General features: G+C 52.4%; 2 protein-coding genes across 5 annotated transcripts in view; one reads left to right on the top strand and one right to left on the bottom strand.

The window, feature by feature from the left end:
- The window catches only part of LOC116955663 (uncharacterized), a 36,461-nt gene extending 33,747 nt beyond the window's left edge, over nucleotides 1-2,714 (top strand). For all 4 annotated transcript variants that reach the window (XM_076053433.1, XM_076053435.1, XM_076053436.1 and 1 more), the window contains exon 5: nucleotides 1,118-2,714. In XM_076053433.1, the coding sequence (XP_075909548.1) occupies nucleotides 1,118-1,256 (139 nt within the window). In that variant the 3' untranslated portion in view covers nucleotides 1,257-2,714. The remainder of the gene's footprint in view (nucleotides 1-1,117) is intronic.
- Nucleotides 2,376-21,143, bottom strand: PDZD11 (PDZ domain containing 11). The gene is made up of 7 exons (XM_032976884.2): nucleotides 20,440-21,143; nucleotides 15,925-16,008; nucleotides 12,514-12,597; nucleotides 11,499-11,555; nucleotides 5,258-5,356; nucleotides 4,944-5,004; nucleotides 2,376-2,859 (listed from the first exon to the last, which is right to left on the bottom strand). The coding sequence occupies exons 2-7, from the start codon at nucleotides 16,000-16,002 to the stop codon at nucleotides 2,828-2,830; spliced, it is 411 nt and encodes a 136-aa protein (XP_032832775.1). The 5' UTR covers nucleotides 16,003-16,008; nucleotides 20,440-21,143; the 3' UTR covers nucleotides 2,376-2,827.
- Between the last annotated feature and the right edge of the window lie 2,548 nt (nucleotides 21,144-23,691).

The raw sequence follows: 23,691 nt of genomic DNA, 5'->3' as shown, positions 1-23,691 counted from the left end.
AGAACCACCCCCAGAGACCCCCAGCTACCCCCAGAGCCACCCCCAGAGCTACCCCCAGAGCCATCCCTAGAGCCACCCCCACAGCCACCCCCAGAGCTACCCCCAGCTACCCCCAGAGACCCCCAGTTACACTCAGCTACCCCCAGAGCTACCCCCACAGCCACCCCCAGAGCTACCCCCAGAGCCACCCCCAGAGCCACCCCCACAGCCACCCCCAGAGCTACCTCCAGAACTACCCCTAGAGCTACCCCCAGAGCTACCCCCAGCTACACCCAGCTACCCCCAGCTACCCCCAGAGCTACCCCCACAGCCACCCCCAGAGACCCCCAGCTAACCCCAGAGACCCCCAGCTACCCCCAGAGACCCCCAGCTACCCCCAGCTACCCTCAGAGCTACCCCCAGCTACCCCCAGAGACCCCCAGCTACCCCCAGCGCTACCCCCAGCTACCCCCAGAGCTACCCCCCAGCTACCCCCAGAGCTACCCCCAGAGCTACCCCCCAGCTACCCCCAGAGACCCCTTCGTCTTGTAAGCGACATCCGGAAGTGGACATCACAAAGCTACCTCTGAGTTACCTTATTCTAGCAGTGTCGCTCTGGCCCACACACAACGGCCCCGCTGAAGTAGACATCACAGAGCTACCGCGTCTTCGTCTGTGTGACGAAGTGTACACGAGCGAGCAGAGTGCGTGACGAAGTGTACGTGAGCGTGCAGTGTGACGAAGTGTACACGATAGTGTGAGTGACGAAGTGTACACGAGTGTGTGAGTGTACGTGTGAAGTGTACACGAGAGTGTGAGTGTAGAAGTGTACACGAGTGTGTGAGTGTACGTGTGAAGTGTACACGATAGTGCAGGGCTTGACCGCTCCCCCCCCCCCCCCCACCTGCCACAGCTAAACCCACACCCACGGTGGAACTGGAGTGGGACAGACAAAACAAAAACATGTTCCCCCGCTGCTGAGAAATCTCCCGCAAATCACTCAACCCACGGCAGTGGGTAGCGGCAACATCACCACCCCAGCCCCCCCCCCTGCCCCCCCCCCTGCCCCCCCCGCCTCCCCCCAGCCCCCGCCCCCGTGGTGGGACCCTAACCGGGGTTCGTCGGTTTCTCCCTCCAGGTTTCACGTGACTCGTATCTCAGAGGCGGGCAGAAGGGCGTCGGGGATGATGAAGGGGGGGCCGCTCCCCCTCAGTCCACGGGGCCCGGGGATTCTGGGGGGGGCCAGCGGGACTCGAGAGGGGAGGGGCGATGCCTAAGGTGATGGGAGATCGATATTCCTGGGTCTTTCGGTAAAGTCACCACGTAGAGGGTAAACAATAAAATAATAAAAATATAAAACAATACAATTACCACGACGTTTCGACTGCAACACAAGCAATCATCATCAGGTGTGTAAACCATCATCAGGTGTGTGATGGGAGATGTTATCGGACGGGAGCAAAGTGTCGCTGGACTGGAGGTTAGACCGACATCGACCGTCATCATCATTGTCTACATTCAGAATTATCAACACTAACTTTAACATCGTCGGCGGAACAAGCGAGGAACGAGACGGAACAGGCGACGAACGAGACGGAACAGGCGAGGAACGAGACGGAACAAGCGAGCAACGAGACGGAACAAGCGAGGAACCAGATAAAACAAGCGAGGAACGAGATGGAACAAGCGAGGAACCAGATAAAACAAGCGAGGAACCAGATAAAACAAGCGAGGAACGAGACAGAACAGGCGAGGAACGAGACAGAACAGGCGAGGAACGAGACGGAACAGGCGAGGAACGATATGGAACAAGCGAGGAACCAGATAAAACAAGCGAGGAACGAGACAGAACAGGCGAGGAAAGAGACGGAACAGGCGAGGAACGAGACGGAACAGGCGAGGAACGAGACGGAACAGGCGAGGAACGAGACGGAACAGGCGAGGAACGAGACGGAACAGGCGAGGAACGAGACGGAACAAGCGAGGAACGAGACGGAACAGGCGAGGAACGAGACGGAACAGGCAAGGAACGAGACGGAACAGGCGAGGAACGAGATGGAACAGGCGAGGAACGAGACGGAACAAGCGAGGAACGAGACGGAACAAGCGAGGAACGAGACGGAACAGGCGAGGAACGAGGCGGAACAGGCGAGGAACGAGACGGAACAGGCGAGGAACGAGACGGAACAAGCGAGGAACGAGACGAAACAGGCGAGGAACGAGACGGAACAGGCGAGGAACGAGACGGAACAGGCGAGGAACGAGACGGAACAGGCGAGGAACGATATGGAACAAGCGAGGAACGAGACGGAACAAGCGAGGAACGAGACGGAACAGGCGAGGAACGAGACGGAACAGGCGAGGAACGCGATGCAGACGAGACGGGGAGAACGAGACGAGATCGCCATTGTTTTATTTGGGATCAAGTCCTTCACTAAATCCAGAGGGAACAAACTCATTCGCGACGTCATTCTGCCACACGCAGTTCATTCATTCCTGATGTTACTCCCCTATGCACGTAGTTCACGTCTACGATTAGCACGGTTGGCTACGTACGGAGCGAAAGAAGTTCAACACACATCCCCCACCACACACCAACTCGCTCCCTGCGGTGACATCAACTCATTCTCCGCGTTATTCTCCACGCAGTTGATGTGAACTCATTCCCTCCGTCGCTCCTCCACCACACACACAAAAGTTAACGTTCAAAGCGCCGAATAAAATTTTAACCACAAGTATTTGCGAGCTGGTCGCGGGGTCGTCACGGGGTCGTCACGGGGTCGTCGCGGGGTCGTCGCGGGGTCGTCACGGGGTCATCACGGGGTCATCACGGGGTCACGCTGACCCCTCACGTGTTGCGTTCCGTCTGCCGGCGGAACCCTGGAATGGAACGAGGTGGGGGGGAGGGGGGGCGAGTGTGTGTGTTAGTACGTGTGTGTGTGTGTGTTTGTTAGTACCTGCGAGTGGCTGGCTGAGGTGCCATCTGTTGAGGAAGTACTGAAGGCGATCCGGAGTCTGAGACCAGGAAAGGCACCGGGCAGAGATGATCTCCCAAGCGAAATGCTGAGGGAGGGCGGCGTTTGTGCACAGACTGCCCTATATGACATCATAACAACAGTCTGGACCACTGGACGGGTTCCGTAGGATTGGAAGGATGCCCTGGTGGTCCCCCTCTTTAAGAAGGGGGACCGCACAGACTGTAACAACTACAGGGGCATCTCACTCCTCAGTGTGCCGGGAAAGGTCCTGGCAAGGATTATTCAACATCGCCTTGCCAGGCATGCTGAGGAGAGGCTTGCGGAGCCCCAATGCGGTTTCAGGAAAGGGTGGTCCTGCACAGATGCCATATTTTCTGTCCGTCTGCTACAGCAGAGGTGTAGGGAATTCCAGCAAGACCTACAACTCTGCTTTATTGACCTGGTCAAGGCCTATGATACCATCAGTAGGCCTGGGCTCTGGGTTGTTCTTCGTGCTTTTGGAGTCCCTGACCATCTGCTCACGATCATTAAGGACCTTCATGATGGTGAGCGGGCCCGGGTAAAACTATGTGGCCGGGAGTCAGAGCCATTCCCTGTACACCTTGGGGTGCGACAGGGATGTCCTCTGGCTCCCACATTATTTAACATCTATTTTGACCACGTAGTTCGTTAAGCCTTCAATAGCTGTACCGGGAGAATCTCCATATGGTACAGATATAATGGGAGGCTGATCGATGCCCGGGTGCGGTCAAGGGATGGCTCCCTATTGCTCAACCACGTTATGTATGCCGATGATTTGGTAAAAGCTGCTCATTCAGAGGAGGAGTTGGAGACGCTGCTGAGACTGGAGCATGCCACTAAGAGATGGGGCCTTACCATCAGCTCCACCAAAACTAAGCACCTGCCTGGGTATTTTGAACCTTCGGACACTCCACCCCCACAACTCCCTATCAGTGATAGGGTAGTTGTGGAGAGAGTGGAGAGTTTCCCATACCTGGGCAGTGTGCTTATGACCGGCTCCAGTTTAACAGCAGAGGTCTCACTCCGAATCAGTCAAGCGGCAATATCTTTTCATCGGTTGCGTAACGCTGTGTGGAAGCTACCTGGTCTGTCGCTCCGCACTAAGCTTCAGGTCTTCTCGGCCACGGTCATTCCCTCCCTTCTCTACGCTTGCGAAACGTGGACCCCCCTAATGGAACATCTTCGCCGGTTAGAAACATTTAGGCTGGCCTGCCCACGATCCATCTTGGGTTTAACCAGACTGGATTGTGTGAGGAGCTCACAAATCCTTGAAAGATCTGGGCAAGGTCCCATCGGTGAGCTCCTCTGGCAGGCAAGGCTGCGTTGGCTGGGTCATGTAGCCCGCATGCCCAGCTACCGCATGCCGAAACAGCTTTTGTTCGGCCGGATCGAGGGGGCTAAACGGGCGCGGCACGGGCTAGAGAAGAGATGGAGTGATGTGGTACAGGAGGACGTGGAGCTGAGTGGACTTGCCGATGACTGGTACCAGCGGTGTCAAGATCGGCCTCTGTGGAGGAGGCTCGTGAAGGACGCTACTGGGCAGTTGGAGGCAGTCGCCCTCCAACAACAACGGAGGGCGGAGGAGCGACGCTCACAACAACGAGCGGAGCGCCGGGTGGCTAAAGCACAGCAGGTTGGCACAGTAGGGGTCACAGGTGGTGCATCAGCCACTCATCTCAGTCAGTCGACCCGTGGCACCTGGGTCTGCCCCGTGACCTCCTGCCAGCGGGCGTTCGACACTTCACGTGGCCTCAAGGTGCACATGGCCTGGCACAAGCGTCGTGGTGACGTCACCACCACTAAGTGGCGAATGGCGGTTGTTGTTGTTATGTGCGTGTGTGCCTGTGTGTGCGTGCGTGTGTGTGTGCGTGTGTGTGCGTGTGTGCGCGTGTGTGTGCGTGTGTGTGCGTGTGTGTGCCTGTGTGCGCGTGTGTGTGCGTGTATGTGTGTGTGTGCGCGTCACACCGTAAGGGAAGAAGCGAACCCGCATGGTGATTTCAGTGGAGGACTTGAGCACCTCCACAGCCTGGCGGCAAGGGGTGGGGGTGGGTGAGGGGTGGGGGATGGGGGGGTGGGGGGTGGGGGGAGAGGAACAATATTTTCCCACATCCTTTTGGTCCAAGTGTCCCGTCCCCAACTCTTCGTGCCCCCCCCGTGCCCCCCCCTGTGCCCGCCCCGTGCCCCCCCTGTGCCCCCCCCTGTGCCCCCCCCGTGCCCCCCCCCGTGCCCCCCCCCGTGCCCCCCCCCGTGCCCCCCCCCGTGCCCCCCCCGTGCCTCACCTTGGCATGCTCAATGTCCTGGAAGTCGACGGCGTTGACGGCCAGCACCTGGTCACCCTCCCTCAGCCCCACGCGCTCCGCGTCCGATCCCCGCAGGACCTGGGGTGGGGGGGGCGGTGGGGGGGCGAGCGGTGGGGGGGCGGTGGGGGGGGGAGCGGTGGGGGGGCGAGCGGTGGGGGGGGGAGCGGTGGGGGGGGAGCGGTGGGGGGGGAGCGGTGGGGGGGGGGAGCGGTGGGGGGGCGGTGGGGGGAGACTTGTGGGTAACGTGTGGACTTGTGGGTAACGTGTGGAATTGTGGGTAACGTCTGGACTTGTGGGTAACGTGTGGACTTGTGGGTAACGTGTTGACTTGTGGGTAACGTGTGGACTGGTGGGTAACGTGTGGACTTGTGGGTAACGTGGGGAATTGTGGGTAACGTGTGGACTTGTGGGTAACGTGTGGACTTGTGGGTAAAGTGTGGACTTGTGGGTAACGTGTGGACTTGTGGGTAACGTGTTGACTGGTGGGTAACGTGTGGACTTGTGGGTAACGTGTGGACTTGTGGGTAACGTGTGGACTTGTGGGTAACGTGTGGACTGGTGGGTAACGTGTGGAATTGTGGGTAACGTGTGGACTTGTGGGTAACGTGTGGACTTGTGGGTAACGTGTGGACTTGTGGGTAACGTGTTGACTTGTGGGTAACGTGTGGACTTGTGGGTAACGTGTGGACTTGTGGGTAACGTGTGGACTTGTGGGTAACGTGTGGACTTGTGGGTAACGTGTGGACTTGTGGGTAACGTGTGGACTTGTGGGTAACGTGTTGACTGGTGGGTAACGTGTGGAATTGTGGGTAACGTGTGGACTTGTGGGTAACGTGTGGACTTGTGGGTAACGTGTGGACTTGTGGGTAACGTGTTGACTTGTGTGTAACGTGTTGACTGGTGGGTAACGTGTGGAATTGTGGGTAACGTGTGGACTTGTGGGTAACGTGTGGACTTGTGGGTAACGTGTGGACTTGTGGGTAACGTGTGGACTTGTGGGTAACGTGGGGAATTGTGGGTAACGTGTGGACTTGTGGGTAACGTGGGGAATTGTGGGTAACGTGGGGAATTGTGGGTAACGTGTGGACTTGTGGGTAACGTGTTGACTGGTGGGTAACGTGTGGACTGGTGGGTAACGTGATGACTTGTGGGTAACGTGTGGACTTGTGGGTAACGTGTGGACTTGTGGGTAACGTGTAGACTTGTGGGTAACGTGTGGACTTGTGGGTAACGTGTTGACTGGTGGGTAACGTGTGGACTTGTGGGTAACGTGTGGACTTGTGGGTAACGTGTGGACTTGTGGGTAACGTGTTGACTTGTGGGTAACGTGATGACTTGTGGGTAACGTGTGGACTTGTGGGTAACGTGTGGACTTGTGGGTAACGTGTTGACTGATGGGTAACGTGTGGACTTGTGGGTAACGTGTGGACTTGTGGGTAACGTGTTGACTGGTGGGTAACGTGGGGACTGGTGGGTAACGTGTGGACTTGTGGGTAACGTGTGGACTTGTGGGTAACGTGGGGACTTGTGGGTAACGTGGGGAATTGTGGGTAACGTGTGGACTTGTGGGTAACGTGGGGAATTGTGGGTAACGTGTAGACTGGTGGGTAACGTGTGGACTTGTGGGTAACGTGTTGACTTGTGGGTAACGTGTGGACTTGTGGGTAACGTGTGGACTTGTGGGTAACGTGTGGACTTGTGGGTAACGTGTGGACTTGTGGGTAACGTGTGGACTTGTGGGTAACGTGGGGACTTGTGGGTAACGTGTGGACTTGTGGGTAACGTGTGGACTTGTGGGTAACGTGTGGACTTGTGGGTAACGTGTAGACTGGTGGGTAACGTGGGGACTTGTGGGTAACGTGTGGACTTGTGGGTAACGTGTTGACTTGTGGGTAACGTGTTGACTTGTGGGTAACGTGTGGACTTGTGGGTAACGTGTGGACTTGTGGGTAACGTGGGGACTTGTGGGTAACGTGTAGACTTGTGGGTAACGTGGGGAATTGTGGGTAACGTGTGGAATTGTGGGTAACGTGTGGACTGGTGGGTAACGTGGGGAATTGTGGGTAACGTGTTGACTTGTGGGTATGTGTAGACTGGTGGGTAGTGTGTGGACTTGTGGGTAACGTGTAGACTTGTAACGTGTAAGTGTATCCTAGCTATCGTAAGTGAATCCTAGCTACCGTAAGTGAATCCTAGCTATCGTCAGTGAATCCTAGCTATCGTCAGTGAATCCTAGCTATCGTAAGTGAATCCTAGCTATCGACAGTGAATCCTAGCTATCGTCAGTGAATCCTAGCTATCCTAAGTGAATCCTAGCTATCGCAAGTGTATCCTAGCTATCGTCAGTGAATCCTAGCTATCGCCAGTGAATCCTAGCTATCGACAGTGAATCCTAGCTATCGTCAGTGAATCCTAGCTATCCTAAGTGAATCCTAGCTATCGCCAGTGAATCCTAGCTATCGTCAGTGAATCCTAGCTATCGTCAGTGAATCCTAGCTATCGTCAGTGAATCCTAGCTATCGTAAGTGAATCCTAGCTATCGTCAGTGAATCCCAGCTATCGTCAGTGAATCCTAGCTATTGTCAGTGAATCCTAGCTATCGTAAGTGAATCCTAGCTATCGTCAGTGAATCCCAGCTATCGTCAGTGAATCCTAGCTATTGTCAGTGAATCCTAGCTATTGTCAGTGAATCCTAGCTATCGTAAGTGAATCCCAGCTATCGTCAGTGAATCCTAGCTATTGTCAGTGAATCCTAGCTATTGTCAGTGAATCCTAGCTATCGTAAGTGAATCATAGCTATCGTAAGTGAATCCCAGCTATCGTCAGTGAATCCTAACTATCGTCAGTGAATCCTAGCTATCGTAAGTGAATCCTAGCTATCATCAGTGAATCCCAGCTATCGTCAGTGAATCCTAACTATCGTCAGTGAATCCTAGCTATCGTCAGTGAATCCTAGCTATCGTAAGTGAATCCTTGCTATCGTAAGTGAATCCTAGCGTCAGTGAATCCTAGCTATTGTCAGTGAATCCTAGCTATCGTAAGTGAATCCTAGCTATCGTCAGTGAATCCTAGCTATCGTCAGTGAATCTTAGCTATCGTCAGTGAATCCTAGCTATCGTAAGTGAATCCTAGCTATCGTCAGTGAATCCTAGCTATCGTAAGTGAATCCTAGCTATCGTCAGTGAATCCTAGCTATCGTCAGTGAATCCTCGCTATCGACAGTGAATCCTAGCTATCGTCAGTGAATCCTAGCTATCGTCAGTGAATCCTAGCTATCGTAAGTGAATCCTAGCTATCGTCAGTGAATCCTAGCTATCGTCAGTGAATCCTAGCTATCGTCAGTGAATCCTAGCTATCGTCAGTGAATCCTTGCTATCGTAAGTGAATCCTAGCTATCGTCAGTGAATCCTAGCTATCGTCAGTGAATCCTAGCTACCGTCAGTGAATCCTAGCTATCGTAAGTGAATCCTAGCTATCGTAAGTGAATCCTAGCTATCGTAAGTGAATCCTAGCTATCATCAGTGAATCCTAGCTATTGTAAGTGAATCCTAGCTATCGTAAATGTATCCTAGCTATCGTAAGTGAATCCTAGCTATCGTCAGTGAATCCTAGCTACCGTAAGTGAATCCTAACTATCGTAAGTGAATCCTAGCTATCGTCAGTGAATCCTAGCCATCGTAAGTGAATCCTAGCTATCGTAAGTGAATCCTAGCTATCGTAAGTGAATCCTAACTATCGTAAGTGAATCCTAGCTATCGTCAGTGAATCCTAGCTATCGTCAGTGAATCCTAGCTATCGTAAGTGAATCCTAGCTATCGTCAGTGAATCCTAGCTATCGTAAGTGAATCCTAGCTATCGTCAGTGAATCCTAGCTATCGTCAGTGAATCCTAGCTATCGTAAGTGAATCCTAGCTATCGTAAGTGAATCCTAGCTATCGTCAGTGAATCCTAGCTATCGTCAGTGAATCCTAGCTATCGTGAGTGAATCCTAGCTATCGTGAGTGAATCCTAGCTATCGTCAGTGAATCCTAGCTATCGTCAGTGAATCCTAGCTGTCGTCAGTGAATCCTAGCTACCGTAAGTGAATCCTAGCTATAGTAAGTGAATCCTAGCTATCGTCAGTGAATCCTAGCTATCATCAGTGAATCCTAGCTATTGTAAGTGAATCCTAGCTATCGTCAGTGAATCCTAGCTATCGTCAGTGAATCCTAGCTATCGTCAGTGAATCCTAGCTATCGTCAGTGAATCCTAGCTATTGTAAGTGAATCCTAGCTATCGTCAGTGAATCCTAGCTATCGTCAGTGAATCCTAGCTATCGTCAGTGAATCCTAGCTACCGTAAGTGAATCATAACTATCGTAAGTGAATCCTAGCTATCGTCAGTGAATCCTAGCTATCGTAAGTGAATCCTAGCTATCGTAAGTGAATCCTAGCTATCGTAAGTGAATCCTAGCTATCGTCAGTGAATCCTAGCTATTGTAAGTGAATCCTAGCTATAGTAAGTGAATCCTAGCTATCGTAAGTGAATCCTAGCTACCGTAAGTGAATCCTAACTATCGTAAGTGAATCCTAGCTATCGTAAGTGAATCCTAGCTATCGTAAGTGAATCCTAGCTATCGTCAGTGAATCCTAGCTATCGTAAGTGAATCCTAGCTATCGTAAGTGAATCCTAGCTACCGTAAGTGTATCCTAGCTACCGTAAGTGAATCCTAGCTATCGTCAGTGAATCCCAGCTACCGTAAGTGAATCCTAGCTATCGTCAGTGAATCCTAGCTATCGTGAGTGAATCCTAGCTATCGTGAGTGAATCCTAGCTATCGTCAGTGAATCCTAGCTATCGTAAGTGAATCCTAGCTATCGTCAGTGAATCCTAGCTATCGTCAGTGAATCCTAGCTATCGTCAGTGAATCCTTGCTATCGTAAGTGAATCCTAGCTACCGTAAGTGAATCCTAGCTATCGACAGTGAATCCTAGCTATCGTCAGTGAATCCTAGCTATCGTAAGTGAATCCTAGCTATCGTCAGTGAATCCTAGCTATCGTCAGTGAATCCTAGCTATTGTAAGTGAATCCTAGCTATCGTCAGTGAATCCTAGCTATCGTCAGTGAATCCTAGCTATCGTAAGTGAATCCTAGCTATCGTCAGTGAATCCTAGCTATCGTCAGTGAATCCTAGCTATCGACAGTGAATCCTAGCTATCGTCAGTGAATCCTAGCTATCGTCAGTGAATCCTAGCTATCGTAAGTGAATCCTAGCTATCGTCAGTGAATCCTAGCTATCGTCAGTGAATCCTAGCTATTGTAAGTGAATCCTAGCTATCGTCAGTGAATCCTAGCTATCGTCAGTGAATCCTAGCTATCGTCAGTGAATCCTAGCTATCGTCAGTGAATCCTAGCTATCGTCAGTGAATCCTAGCTATCGTTAGTGAATCCTAGCTATCGTAAGTGAATCCTAGCTACCGTAAGTGAATCCTAGCTACCGTAAGTGAATCCTAGCTATAGTAAGTGAATCCTAGCTATCGTCAGTGAATCCTAGCTATCATCAGTGAATCCTAGCTATTGTAAGTGAATCCTAGCTATCGTCAGTGAATCCTAGCTACCGTAAGTGAATCCTAGCTATCGTAAGTGAATCCTAGCTATCGTCAGTGAATCCTAGCTATCAGTGAATCCTAGCTATCGTCAGTGAATCCTAGCTATCGTAAGTGAATCCTAGCTATCGTCAGTGAATCTTAGCTATCGTAAGTGAATCCTAGCTATCGTCAGTGAATCCTAGCTATCGTAAGTGAATCCTAGCTATCGTAAGTGAATCCTAGCTATCGTAAGTGAATCCTAGCTATCGTAAGTGAATCCTAGCTATCGTAAGTGAATCCTAGCTATCGTAAGTGAATCCTAGCTATCGTAAGTGAATCCTAGCTATCGTCAGTGAATCCTAGCTATCGTCAGTGAATCCTAGCTATCGTAAGTGAATCCTAGCTATCGTCAGTGGATCCTAGCTATAGTCAGTGAATCCTAGCTATCGTCAGTTAATCCTAGCTATCGTAAGTGAATCCTAGCTATCGTCAGTGAATCCTAGCTATCGTCAGTGAATCCTAGCTATCGTAAGTGAATCCTAGCTATCGTAAGTGAATCCTAGCTATCGTCAGTGAATCCTAGCTATCATCAGTGAATCATCTTCAGGATGAGTGAGGCAGTGCGTGGCTGCACGCCCGGCACTGCAGGCACACCTTGGAGATGTAGATCCCCAGCTGGGACGCTCGCCCCCCGCGGATGTTAAACCCCAACTGTGGTGGCAGGGGGAGGGAGGGGGAGGGAGGGAGGGAGGGAGGGGAGGGGAGGGGAAGGAGGGAGGGAGGGAGGGAGGGGGGGAGGGAGGGAGGAGAGGAGAGGGGAGGGAGGGAGGAGAGGGGAGGGAGGAGAGGGGAGGGAGGAGAGGGAGGAGAGGGAGGAGAGGGGAGGGAGGGAGGGAGGGAGGGGAAGGAGGGAGGGAGGGAGGGAGGGAGGGAGGGAGGGAGGGAGGGAGGGAGGGAGGGAGGGAGGGAGGGAGGGAGGGAGGGAGGGAGGGAGGGAGGGAGGGAGGGAGGGAGGGAGGGAGGGAGGGAGGGGAGAGAGACACTGAGAGAGGGGCTGTAAACTTGACTTGAGCGGCGGTTAAAGTGGCTCTGCCCGGGCCCGTGTCTCCCCGGGTCTACCCTCATCTCCCTCGTGTCTCCGCGTGTCTCCCCGTGTCTCCCCGTGTCTCCCCGTGACTCCCCGTGTCTCCGCGTGACTCCCCGTGTCTCCCCGTTAATCCCCGTGTCTCCTCTCTCCCCGTGTCTCCCCGTGACTCCCCGTGTCTCCGCATGACTACCCGTGACTCCCCGTGTCTCCCCGTGACTCCCCGTGACTCCCCGTGACTCCTCTCTCCCCGTGTCTCCCCGTGACTCCCCGTGACTCCCCGTGTCTCCCCGTGACTCCCCGTGACTCCCCGTGTCTCCGCGTGTCTCCCCGTGTCTCCGCGTTGACTCCCCGTGACTCTCCGTGTCTCCCCGTGTCTCCCCGTGTCTCCCCGTGTCTCCCCGTGTCTCCCCGTGACTTCCCGTGTCTCCCCGTGACTCCCCGTGTCTCCGCGTGTCTCCGCGTGTCTCCCCGTGTCTCCGCGTGACTCCCCGTGTCTCCCCGTGTCTCCCCGTGTCTCCCCGTGACTCCCCGTGTCTCCCCGTGTCTCCCCGTGTCTCCGCGTGTCTCCCCGTGTCTCCGTACCTGCCCACCCGGAGGCTTCAGGAGGTGCACAGTGCGTGGGAGGAAGCGGTTGAGGTCGTTGTTGTAATCGGGGTGACGCAACCTCTGAGGGAGACGCGGGAGACATGGGGACACGGGAGACATGGGGAACACGGGACACACGGGAGACATGGGGGACACGGGAGACACAGGGGACACGGGACACACGGGAGACACAGGGACATGGAGGACACAGGAGACACAGGGGACACGGGACACACGGGAGACATGGGGGACACGGGGGACACGGGAGACACGGGAGACATGGGGGACACACGGGAGACACAGGGGACACGGGACACACGGGAGACACAGGGGACACGGGACACACGGGAGACATGGGGGACACGGGAGACACAGGGGACACGGGACACACGGGAGACACAGGAGACACAGGAGACACAGGGGACACGGGAGACATGGGGGACACGGGACACACGGGAGACACAGGGACATGGGGGACACGGGACACACGGGAGACATGGGGGACACACGGGAGACACCGGGGACACGGGACACACGGGAGACGTGGGGGACACGGGAGACACAGGGGACACGGGACACACGGGAGACACAGGGGACACGGGACACACGGGAGACACAGGGGACACGGGAGACACAGGGACATGGAGGACACACGGGAGACATGGGGGGCACGGGAGACACAGAGACGTGGGGGACACGGGAGACACGGGAGACACAGGGACATGGGAGACACGAGAGACACGAGAGAGACACGGGAGACACGGGAGACACAGGGAAATGAGAGACACGAGAGACACGAGAGACACGAGAGAGACACAGGAGACACAGGGACATGGGGACACAGGAGAGACGGGGACACGGGGATGCAGGAAGACGCAGGAACACGGGACGTGAGTGATGAAGACACATGGGGACACGGGGGACACGGAGACACGAGGGACACGTGGACACATGGGGACACGGGGGACACGGAGACACGAGGGACACGTGGACACATGGGGACACGAGGGACACGTGGACACATGGGGACACGAGGGACACGTGGACACATGGGGACGGAGACACGAGGAACACGTGGACACATGGGGACGGAGACACGAGGAACACGTGGACACATGGGGACGGAGACACGAGGGACACGTGGACACATGGGGACGGAGACACGAGGAACACGTGGACACATGGGGACGGAGACACGAGGGACACGTGGACACATGGGGACGGAGACACGAGGGACACGTGGACACATGGGGACGGAGACACGAGGGACACGTGGACACATGGGGACGGAGACACGAGGGACACGTGGACACATGGGGACGGAGACACGAGGGACACGTGGACACATTGGGACGGAGACACGAGGGACACGTGGACACATGGGGACGGAGACACGAGGGACACGTGGACACATGGGGACGGAGACACGAGGGACACGTGGACACATGGGGACGGAGACACGAGGGACACGTGGACACATGGGGACGGAGACACGAGGGACACGTGGACACATGGGGACGGAGACACGAGGGACACGTGGACACATGGGGACGGAGACACGAGGGACACGTGGACACATGGGGACGGAGACACGAGGGACACGTGGACACATGGGGACGGAGACACGAGGGACACGTGGACACATGGGGACGGAGACACGAGGGACACGTGGACACATGGGGACGGAGACACGAGGGACACGTGGACACATGGGGACGGAGACACGAGGGACACGTGGACACATGGGGACGGAGACACGAGGAACACGTGGACACATGGGGACGGAGACACGAGGGACACGTGGACACATGGGGACGGAGACACGAGGGACACGTGGACACATGGGGATACGGAAACGTGAGGACACGATAAGACAGGACACGGGGACACGGGAAACAGTAAAAAGAGAAGACAAAGATCCCCCGTGTAGCCTTAACAGACTGTAGGGGCAAGTGCTGTTAGCGAGCACCTATGAACGCCGGAACGGTACACGAGGGGGTGGGTGGCCAGCACCACGCCCGACCGCCTTAGTCTCCCCAGTGGCGATGTTTTTATCCACCGCACCAGGTACTCATTCGAGGCTGAGTCGACCTAGGTGAGGCCCGGGACCGGTTCAGATAATCGTCACTGGTGTTGGCCGTGAGCGGGAATCGAACCCGGGTCGCCAGGTTCGTAGCGCAGCGTAGCGCTAACCGCTACACTACCGCTCCCCACTAGACACACACACAGACACACACACACACACAGACACACACAGGGCTATACCAAATAAATGAACTATGAACTAAATAAATAAATGAACTACTAAGTAGCGGTGACGTCACCACGACGCTTGTGCCAGGCTATGTGCACCTTGAGGCCACGTGAAGTGTCGAACGCCCGCTGGCAGTAGGTCACGGGGCAGACCCAGGTGCCACGGTTCGAGTGACTGAGATGACTGGCTGATGCACCACCTGTGCCCCCTACTGTGCCAACTTGCTTTGCTTTAGCCACCCGGCGCTCCGCTCGTTGTTGTGAGCGTCGCTCCTCCGCCCTCCGTTGTTGTTGGAGGGCGACTGCCTCCAACTGCCCAGTAGCATCCTTCACGAGCCTCCTCCACAGAGGCCGATCTTGACACCGCTGGTACCAGTCATCGGCAAGTCCACTCAGCTCCACGTCCTCCTGTACCACATCACTCCATCTCTTCTCTAGCCCGTGCCGCGCCCGTTTAGCCCCCTCGATCCGGCCGAACAAAAGCTGTTTAGGCATGCGGTGGCTGGGCATGCGGGCTACATGACCCAGCCAACGCAGCCTTGCCCGCCGGTGGAGCTCACCGATGGGACCTTGCCCAGATCTTTCAAGGATTTGTGACACACGCACACACAGACGCACACAAAGACACACACACAGACACACACACACAGACACACACACACAAGACACACAGACACACACACACAGACAGATACACACAGACACGCAGACACACACAGACACACACAGACACACACAGACAGACACACACAGACAGACACACACAGACACAGACACACACACAGACACACACAGACACACACACACAGACACACACACATAGACACACACACAGACACACACACACAGAGACACACAGAGACACACACACAGACACACACACACAGAGACACACAGAGACATACACACAGACACACAGACACACACACAGACACACACAGACACACACACAGACACACACACAGACACAGACACACACACAGACACACACACACAGACACACACACACACAGACACACACACAGACACACACACACAGACACACACACACACGCACGCGCCAATCGTATCCCTCATCCTGACCCATCATCCTGACCTACGTGACCCGCAGCTCGTGACCTCGTGACCTCGTGACCTCGACCCCCTGGGGCTCACCTCCCGCTTGGGGATCCAGGGGGGGGGCGGCTCGTAGCGGGGCAGCTCGACCATGGGGAGCGCTGAGAGAGCGTTCATGGCACCCTGGGGGCGCCAACATCATCACTCACATCATCATCATCACTCACATCATCACTTACATCATCATCACTCACATCATCATCACTCACATCATCACTTACATCATCATCATCACTTACATCATCATCATCATCACTCACATCATCACTTACATCATCATCATCACTCACATCATCATCATCACTTACATCATCATCATCATCACTCACATCATCACTTACATCATCATCATCACTCACATCATCATCACTCACTCACATCATCATCACTCACATCATCACTTACATCATCATCATCACTCACATCATCATCACTCACATCATCATCATCACTTACATCATCATCATCACTCACATCATCATCACTCACATCATCATCATCACTCACATCATCATCACTCACATCATCACTTACATCATCATCATCACTCACATCATCATCACTCACATCATCATCACTCACATCATCATCATCACTTACATCATCATCATCACTCACATCATCATCACTCACATCATCATCACTCACATCATCATCATCACTCACATCATCATCATCACTCACATCATCACTTACATCATCATCATCACTCACATCATCACTTACATCATCATCATCACTCACATCATCATCACTCACATCATCATCACTCACATCATCACTTACATCATCATCATCACTCACATCATCACTTACATCATCATCATCACTCACATCATCATCACTCACATCATCATCACTTACATCACTCACATCATCATCATCACTCACATCATCACTTACATCATCATCATCATCACTCACATCATCACTCACATCATCATCATCATCACTCACATCATCATCATCACTCACATCATCATCACTCACATCATCATCATTACTCACATCATCACTTACATCAACATCATCACTCACATCATCATCATCATCACTCACATCATCATCACTTACATCACTCACATCATCATCACTCACATCATCATCACTCACTTCATTATCATCATCACTCACATCATCATCATCATCACTCACACCATCACTCACACCATCACTCACATTTATCATCAACATGCTAACATCATCATCACTCACATCATCATCATTCACATCATCATCACTCACATCATCATCACTCACATCATCATCACTCACATCATCATCATCACTCACATCATCATCATCATCACTCACATCTTCATCATCACCACTCACATCATCATCATCACTCACATTATCATCATCACTCACATCAACACCAACATGCTAACATCATCATTCACACCATCACCAACTTCATCACCAGCATACCAATATCATAACTAACTTAATCACTAACACCATCAACATCATCGTCATCAACATAGCCAACCGTGCTCATCCGTGGTCAACATTGTCACAAACATCAACATGAACATCACTTTCATCATCACCACCACTCAACATTGTTAACATCACCATCAACACCATCACTACCTTAATAAGCACCATCATCATCATCATCACGGCCAACTTCGATAGCGTCCGTGGCGAACTCAACCCAGACACTCGCACAGAGATAAACTACTCACAAAGACAAACTCACAGAGATAAACAACTCACAGAGATAAACTACTCACAAAGACAAACTCACAGAGATAAACAACTCACAGAGATAAACAACTCACAAAGACAAACTCACAGAGATAAACAACTCACAAAGACAAACTCACAGAGACAAACTTACAGAGATAAACAACTCACAGATAAACAACTCACAAAGACAAACTCACAGAGATAAACAACTCACAAAGACAAACTCACAGAGATAAACTCACAGAGATAAACAACTCACAGAGATAAACAACTCACAGAGATAAATAACTCACAAAGACAAACTTATAGAGACAAACTTACAGAGATAAACAACTCACAGAGATAAACTCACAAATACAAACTCACAAAGACAAACTCACGGAGATAAACTCACAGAGACAAACTCACAGAGACAAACTCACAAAGACAAACTCACAAAGACAAACTCACAAAGACAAACTCACAAAGACAAACTCACAAAGACAAACTCACAGAGACAAACTCACAGAGACAAACTCACAAAGACAAACTCACAGAGACAAACTCACAAAGACAAACTCACAAAGACAAACTCACAGAGACAAACTCACAAAGACAAACTCACAGAGACAAACTCACAAAGACAAACTTACAGAGACAAACTCACAGAGACAAACTTACAGAGACAAACTCACAAAGACAAACTTACAAAGACAAACTTACAGACAAACTCACAAAGACAAACTCACAGAGACAAACTCACAGAGATAAACTTACAGAGACAAACTCACAAAGACAAACTTACAGAGATAAACTCACGAAGACAAACTCACAGAGATAAACTCACAGAGACAAACTCACAAAGACAAACTCACAGAGACAAACTCACAAAGACAAACTCACAGAGACAAACTCACAGAGACAAACTCACAAAGATAAACTCACAGAGATAAACTCACAGAGATAAACTCACAGAGACAAACTCACAAAGACAAACTCACAAATACAAACTCACAGAGACAAACTCACAGAGACAAACTCACAGAGACAAACTCACAGAGATAAACTCACAGAGATAAACTCACGAAGACAAAATCACAGAGACAAAATCACAAAGACAAACTCACAGAGATAAACTCACAAAGACAAACTCACAGAGACAAACTCACAGAGACAAACTCACAAAGACAAACCCACAGAGATAAACTCACAGAGATAAACTCACAGAGACAAACTCACAAAGACAAACTCACAAATACAAACTCACAGAGACAAACTCACAGAGACAAACTCACAAAGACAAACTCACAAATACAAACTCACAGAGACAATCTCACAGAGACAAACTCACAGAGACAAACTCACAGAGATAAACTCACAGAGATAAACTCACGAAGACAAAATCACAGAGACAAAATCACAAAGACAAACTCACAGAGATAAACTTACAGAGACCCACAGACATCCATAGAGCGAGTTTCACTCTTTAAGACTCACAGAGACCCATAGACATCCATAGAGCGAGTTTCACTTTTTAAGACTCACAGAGACTCATAGACATCCATAGAGCGAGTTTCACTCTTAGACTCACAGAGACCCACAGACATCCATAGAGCGAGTTTCACTCTTAGACTCACAGAGACTCACAGACATCCATAGAGCGAGTTTCACTCTTAGACTCACAGAGACCCATAGACATCCATAGAGCGAGTTTCACTTTTTAAGACTCACAGAGACCCACAGACATCCATAGAGCGAGTTTCACTTTTTAAGACTCACAGAGACTCACAGACATCCATAGAGCGAGTTTCACCCTTAGACTCACAGAGACCCACAGACATCCATAGAGCGAGTTTCACTCTTTAAGACTCACAGAGACTCATAGACATCCATAGAGCGAGTTTCACTCTTAGACTCACAGAGACTCATAGACATCCATAGAGCGAGTTTCACTCTTAGACTCACAGAGACCCACAGACATCCATTGAGCGAGTTTCACTCTTAGACTCACAGGGACCCACAGACATCCATAAAGCGAGTTTCACTCTTAGACTCACAGAGACCCACAGACATCCATAGAGCGAGTTTCACTAGACTCACAGACACCCACATACATCCATAGAGCGAGTTTCACTCTTAGACTCACAGAGACTCACAGACATCCATAGAGCGAGTTTCACTCTTAGACTCACAGAGACCCATAGACATCCATAGAGCGAGTTTCACTCTTAGACTCACAGAGACCCATAGACATCCATAGAGCGAGTTTCACTCTTAGACTCACAGAGACCCACAGACATCCATAGAGCGAGTTTCACTCTTAGACTCAGAGACTCACAACATCCATAGAGCGAGTTTCACTCTTAGACTCACAGAGACCCACAGACATCCATAGAGCGAGTTTCACTCTTAGACTCAGAGACTCACAACATCCATAGAGCGAGTTTCACTCTTAGACTCACAGACACCCACAGACATCCATAGAGCGAGTTTCACTCTTAAACTCACAGAGACCCATAGACATCCATAGAGCGAGTTTCACTCTTAGACTCACAGAGACCCATAGACATCCATAGAGCGAGTTTCACTCTTAGACTCACAGACACCCACAGACATCCATAGAGCGAGTTTCACTCTTAGACTCACAGAGACCCATAGACATCCATAGAGCGAGTTTCACTCTTAGACTCACAGAGACCCATAGACATCCATAGAGCGAGTTTCACTCTTAGGCTCACAGAGACCCACAGACATCCATAGAGCGAGTTTCACTCTTAGACTCACAGAGACCCACAGACATCCATAGAGCGAGTTTCACTCTTAGACTCACAGAGACCCATAGACATCCATAGAGCGAGTTTCACTCTTTAAGACTCTCACCGACTCTGGCTGGGCCGGATGTGCGGATGGAGCAGCGCCTACCCCTTGTCTGTCTGTGTGTCTCTCTGTGTGTGTCTTTGTCTGTGTGTGTCTGTGTCTCTCTGTGTGTGTCTTTGTCTGTGTGTGTCTTTGTCTGTGTGTCTGTGTCTCTCTGTGTCTTTGTGTGTGTCTTTGTCTGTGTGTGTCTTTGTCTGTGTGTGTCTTTGTCTGTGTGTGTGTCTGTGTCTCTCTGTGTCTTTGTGTGTGTCTTTGTCTGTGTGTGTCTTTGTCTGTGTGTGTCTATGTGTGCCTGTCTATGTGTGTGTCTATGTGTCTATGTGTGTGTCTCTGTGTCTTTCTCTCTGTGTCTTTGTCTGTGTGTCTATGTGTGCCTCTCTCTATGTGTCGTTGTCTCTGTGTGAGTCTGTGTGTGTGAGTCTGTGTGTGTGTGTCTGTGTGTGTCGTTGTCTCTGTGTGTGTCGTTGTCTCTGTGTGTGTCGTTGTCTCTGTGTGTGTCGTTGTCTCTGTGTGTGTCTATGTGTGTGTCTCTGTGTGTGTCTCTGTGTGTGTCTCTGTGTGTGTCTCTGTGTGTGTCTATGTGTGTGTCTATGTGTGTGTGTCTTTGTGTAAACTGGCGATGTCTGTGCCTATATGAGACTTTCTCAGTTTAGGCTTCGCACGGAGCTAGGCCTCGTGGGCGGAGCTAATACGTCACGTGACCCCACCCCTCACTCCACGCCCCTTGTCGGAGCCCCATAGACTCACACAGAGACCCGTAGACTCACACAGAAACCCATAGACTCACACAGAGACCCATAGACTCACACAGAGACCCATAGATTCACACAGAGACCCACAGACTCACACAGAGACCCATAGACTCACACAGAGACCCGTAGACTCACACAGAAACCCATAGACTCACACAGAGACCCATAGACTCACACAGAAACCCATAGACTCACACAGAGACCCATAGACTAACACAGAGACCCATAGACTCACACAGAGACCCACCCTGTCAGTCACACAGAGACCCATAGACTCACTCAGAGACCCATGGACTCACACAGAGACCCATAGACTCACACAGAGACCCCCCCCCTGTCAATCACACAGAGACCCATAGACTCACACAGAGACCCCCCTGTCAATCACACAGAGACCCATAGACTCACACAGAGACCCCCCTGTCAATCACACAGAGACCCATAGACTCACACAGAGACCCACCTTATCAGTCACACAGAGACCCATAGACTCACACAGAGACCCATAGACCCACACAGAGACCCATAGACTCACACAGAGACCCACCCTGTCAGTCACACAGAGACCCATATACTCACATAGAGACCCATAGACTCACACAGAGACCCATAGACTCACACAGAGACCCACCCTGTCAGTCACACCTGTTGTATATCTGAAATTCAGCCGGTGAATGTTTTGAGATACAGGATCGAGGGAGCAGAGAGGCAGATGGAGGAGAGAGGGAGAATTATTGATGGGAGAGGGGGAGTGCGAGACAAGGAGAGGAGGTGAGAGAAGAGAGGGAGGAGAGATGAGAGAGGAGGTGAGAGAAGAGAGGGAGGAGAGATGAGAGAGGAGGTGAGAGAAGAGAGGGAGGAGAGGAGAGTAGGTGAGAGAAGAGAGGGAGGAGAGATGAGAGAGGAGGTGAGAGAAGAGAGGGAGGAGAGATGAGAGGAGGTGAGAGAAGAGAGGGAGGAGAGATGAGAGGAGGTGAGAGAAGAGAGGGAGGAGAGAGAAGAGAGGGAGGAGAGATGGGAGAGGAGGTGAGAGGGGGTTACGTGTGAGAGGCTGGGGAAAGCGAGGTGCAGGAGAGGGACATGGAGGAAGGTGGACGTCCATAAATGACGTCACGCGATTTTTGACGATTTTAGACCCCTCCCCCTTCGTCACACGGCGTCACAAAAAGTCAGACCCCCCCCTCAAATATGACGTCACAAAGCTCTGCCGCCCCCCCCCCCCCCGAAAAATAAAAAAATGCTTCAAATCGCTTTAAACTATTGTCATTGTAGTAGTGCGTATTTAATGTGGCGCTGCACTCTGATGTTGTAGGAGAAAACATTTATTAAAAAGTCTATTTAATTAAGTAGAACGTGTTGTCTATATTTATTTAAATTTGCGCCCTTTTGATGTGACGTCACATTTCTCAAACTCCCCCTCCCCCCCTCGTCACACATCGTCATAAATGTCTGACCCCCCCCCCCCCCAGGTGCGTGACGTCATTTATGGACGGCCCCAAGGAGGGACTGGATGTGAGAGAGAGGGAGGGGACAGCGAGGTGAGCGGGGTGGGTCTGTGGGGGGGGTGGGGGGTGCGGTTGGGGAGGAGGGGGAGGAGAGAGGCAGAGATGAGAGGAGGATGATGAGAGAGAGGGGGGGGCAGATGGAGAGAGAGAGGGGGGGCAGGGGGGAGATGGAGAGAGGGGGGCAGGGGGAGATGGAGAGAGAGGGGGGCAGGGGGGGATGGAGAGAGAGAGGGGGGGCAGGAGGGAGATGGAGAGAGAGGGGGGGCAGGAGGGAGATGGAGAGAGAGGGGGGCAGGGGGGAGATGGAGAGAGAGAGAGGGGGGGCAGGGGGGAGATGGAGAGAGAGGGGGGGCAGGAGGGAGATGGAGAGAGAGGGGGGCAGGGGGGGATGGAGAGAGAGAGGGGGGGCAGGAGGGAGATGGAGAGAGAGGGGGGGCAGGAGGGAGATGGAGAGAGAGGGGGGGGCAGGAGGGAGATGGAGAGAGGGGGGGCAGGGGGGAGATGGAGAGAGAGAGAGGGGGGGCAGGGGGGAGATGGAGAGAGAGGGGGGGCAGGAGAAAGAGAGGGGGGGGCAGGAGAGAGAGAGGGGGGGCAGGAGAAAGATGGAGAGAGATAGAGAGGGGGGGCAGGAGGGGAGATGGAGAGAGAGGAGGGGCAGGAGGGAGATGGAGAGAGAGGGGGGGCAGGAGGGAGATGGAGAGAGAGAGGGGGGGCAGGGGGGAGATGGAGAGATAGAGGGGGCAGGAGGGAGATGGAGAGAGAGGGGGGGCAGGGGGAGATGGAGAGAGAGGGGGGGCAGGAGGGAGATGGAGAGAGAGAGGGGGGGCAGGACGGGAGATGGAGAGAGATGGGGGGGGCAGGAGGGAGATGGAGAGAGAGAGAGGGGGGGGCAGGAGGGGAGATGGAGAGAGAGGGGGGGCAGGAGGGAGATGGAGAGAGGGGGGGGCAGGGGGGAGATTGAGAGAGAGAGAGATGGAGGCAGGGGGGAGATGAAGGGG

Source organism: Petromyzon marinus, chromosome 61, assembly GCF_048934315.1.
Source record: "Petromyzon marinus isolate PM22_M1 ecotype Great Lakes invasive population chromosome 61, UKy_Petmar_22M1.pri1.0, whole genome shotgun sequence".
In the NCBI taxonomy this organism is placed as follows: Eukaryota; Metazoa; Chordata; class Hyperoartia; order Petromyzontiformes; family Petromyzontidae; genus Petromyzon; species Petromyzon marinus.
Note: the sequence above shows the minus strand (reverse complement) of the source record. Positions and strands in the feature narration are given on the sequence as shown.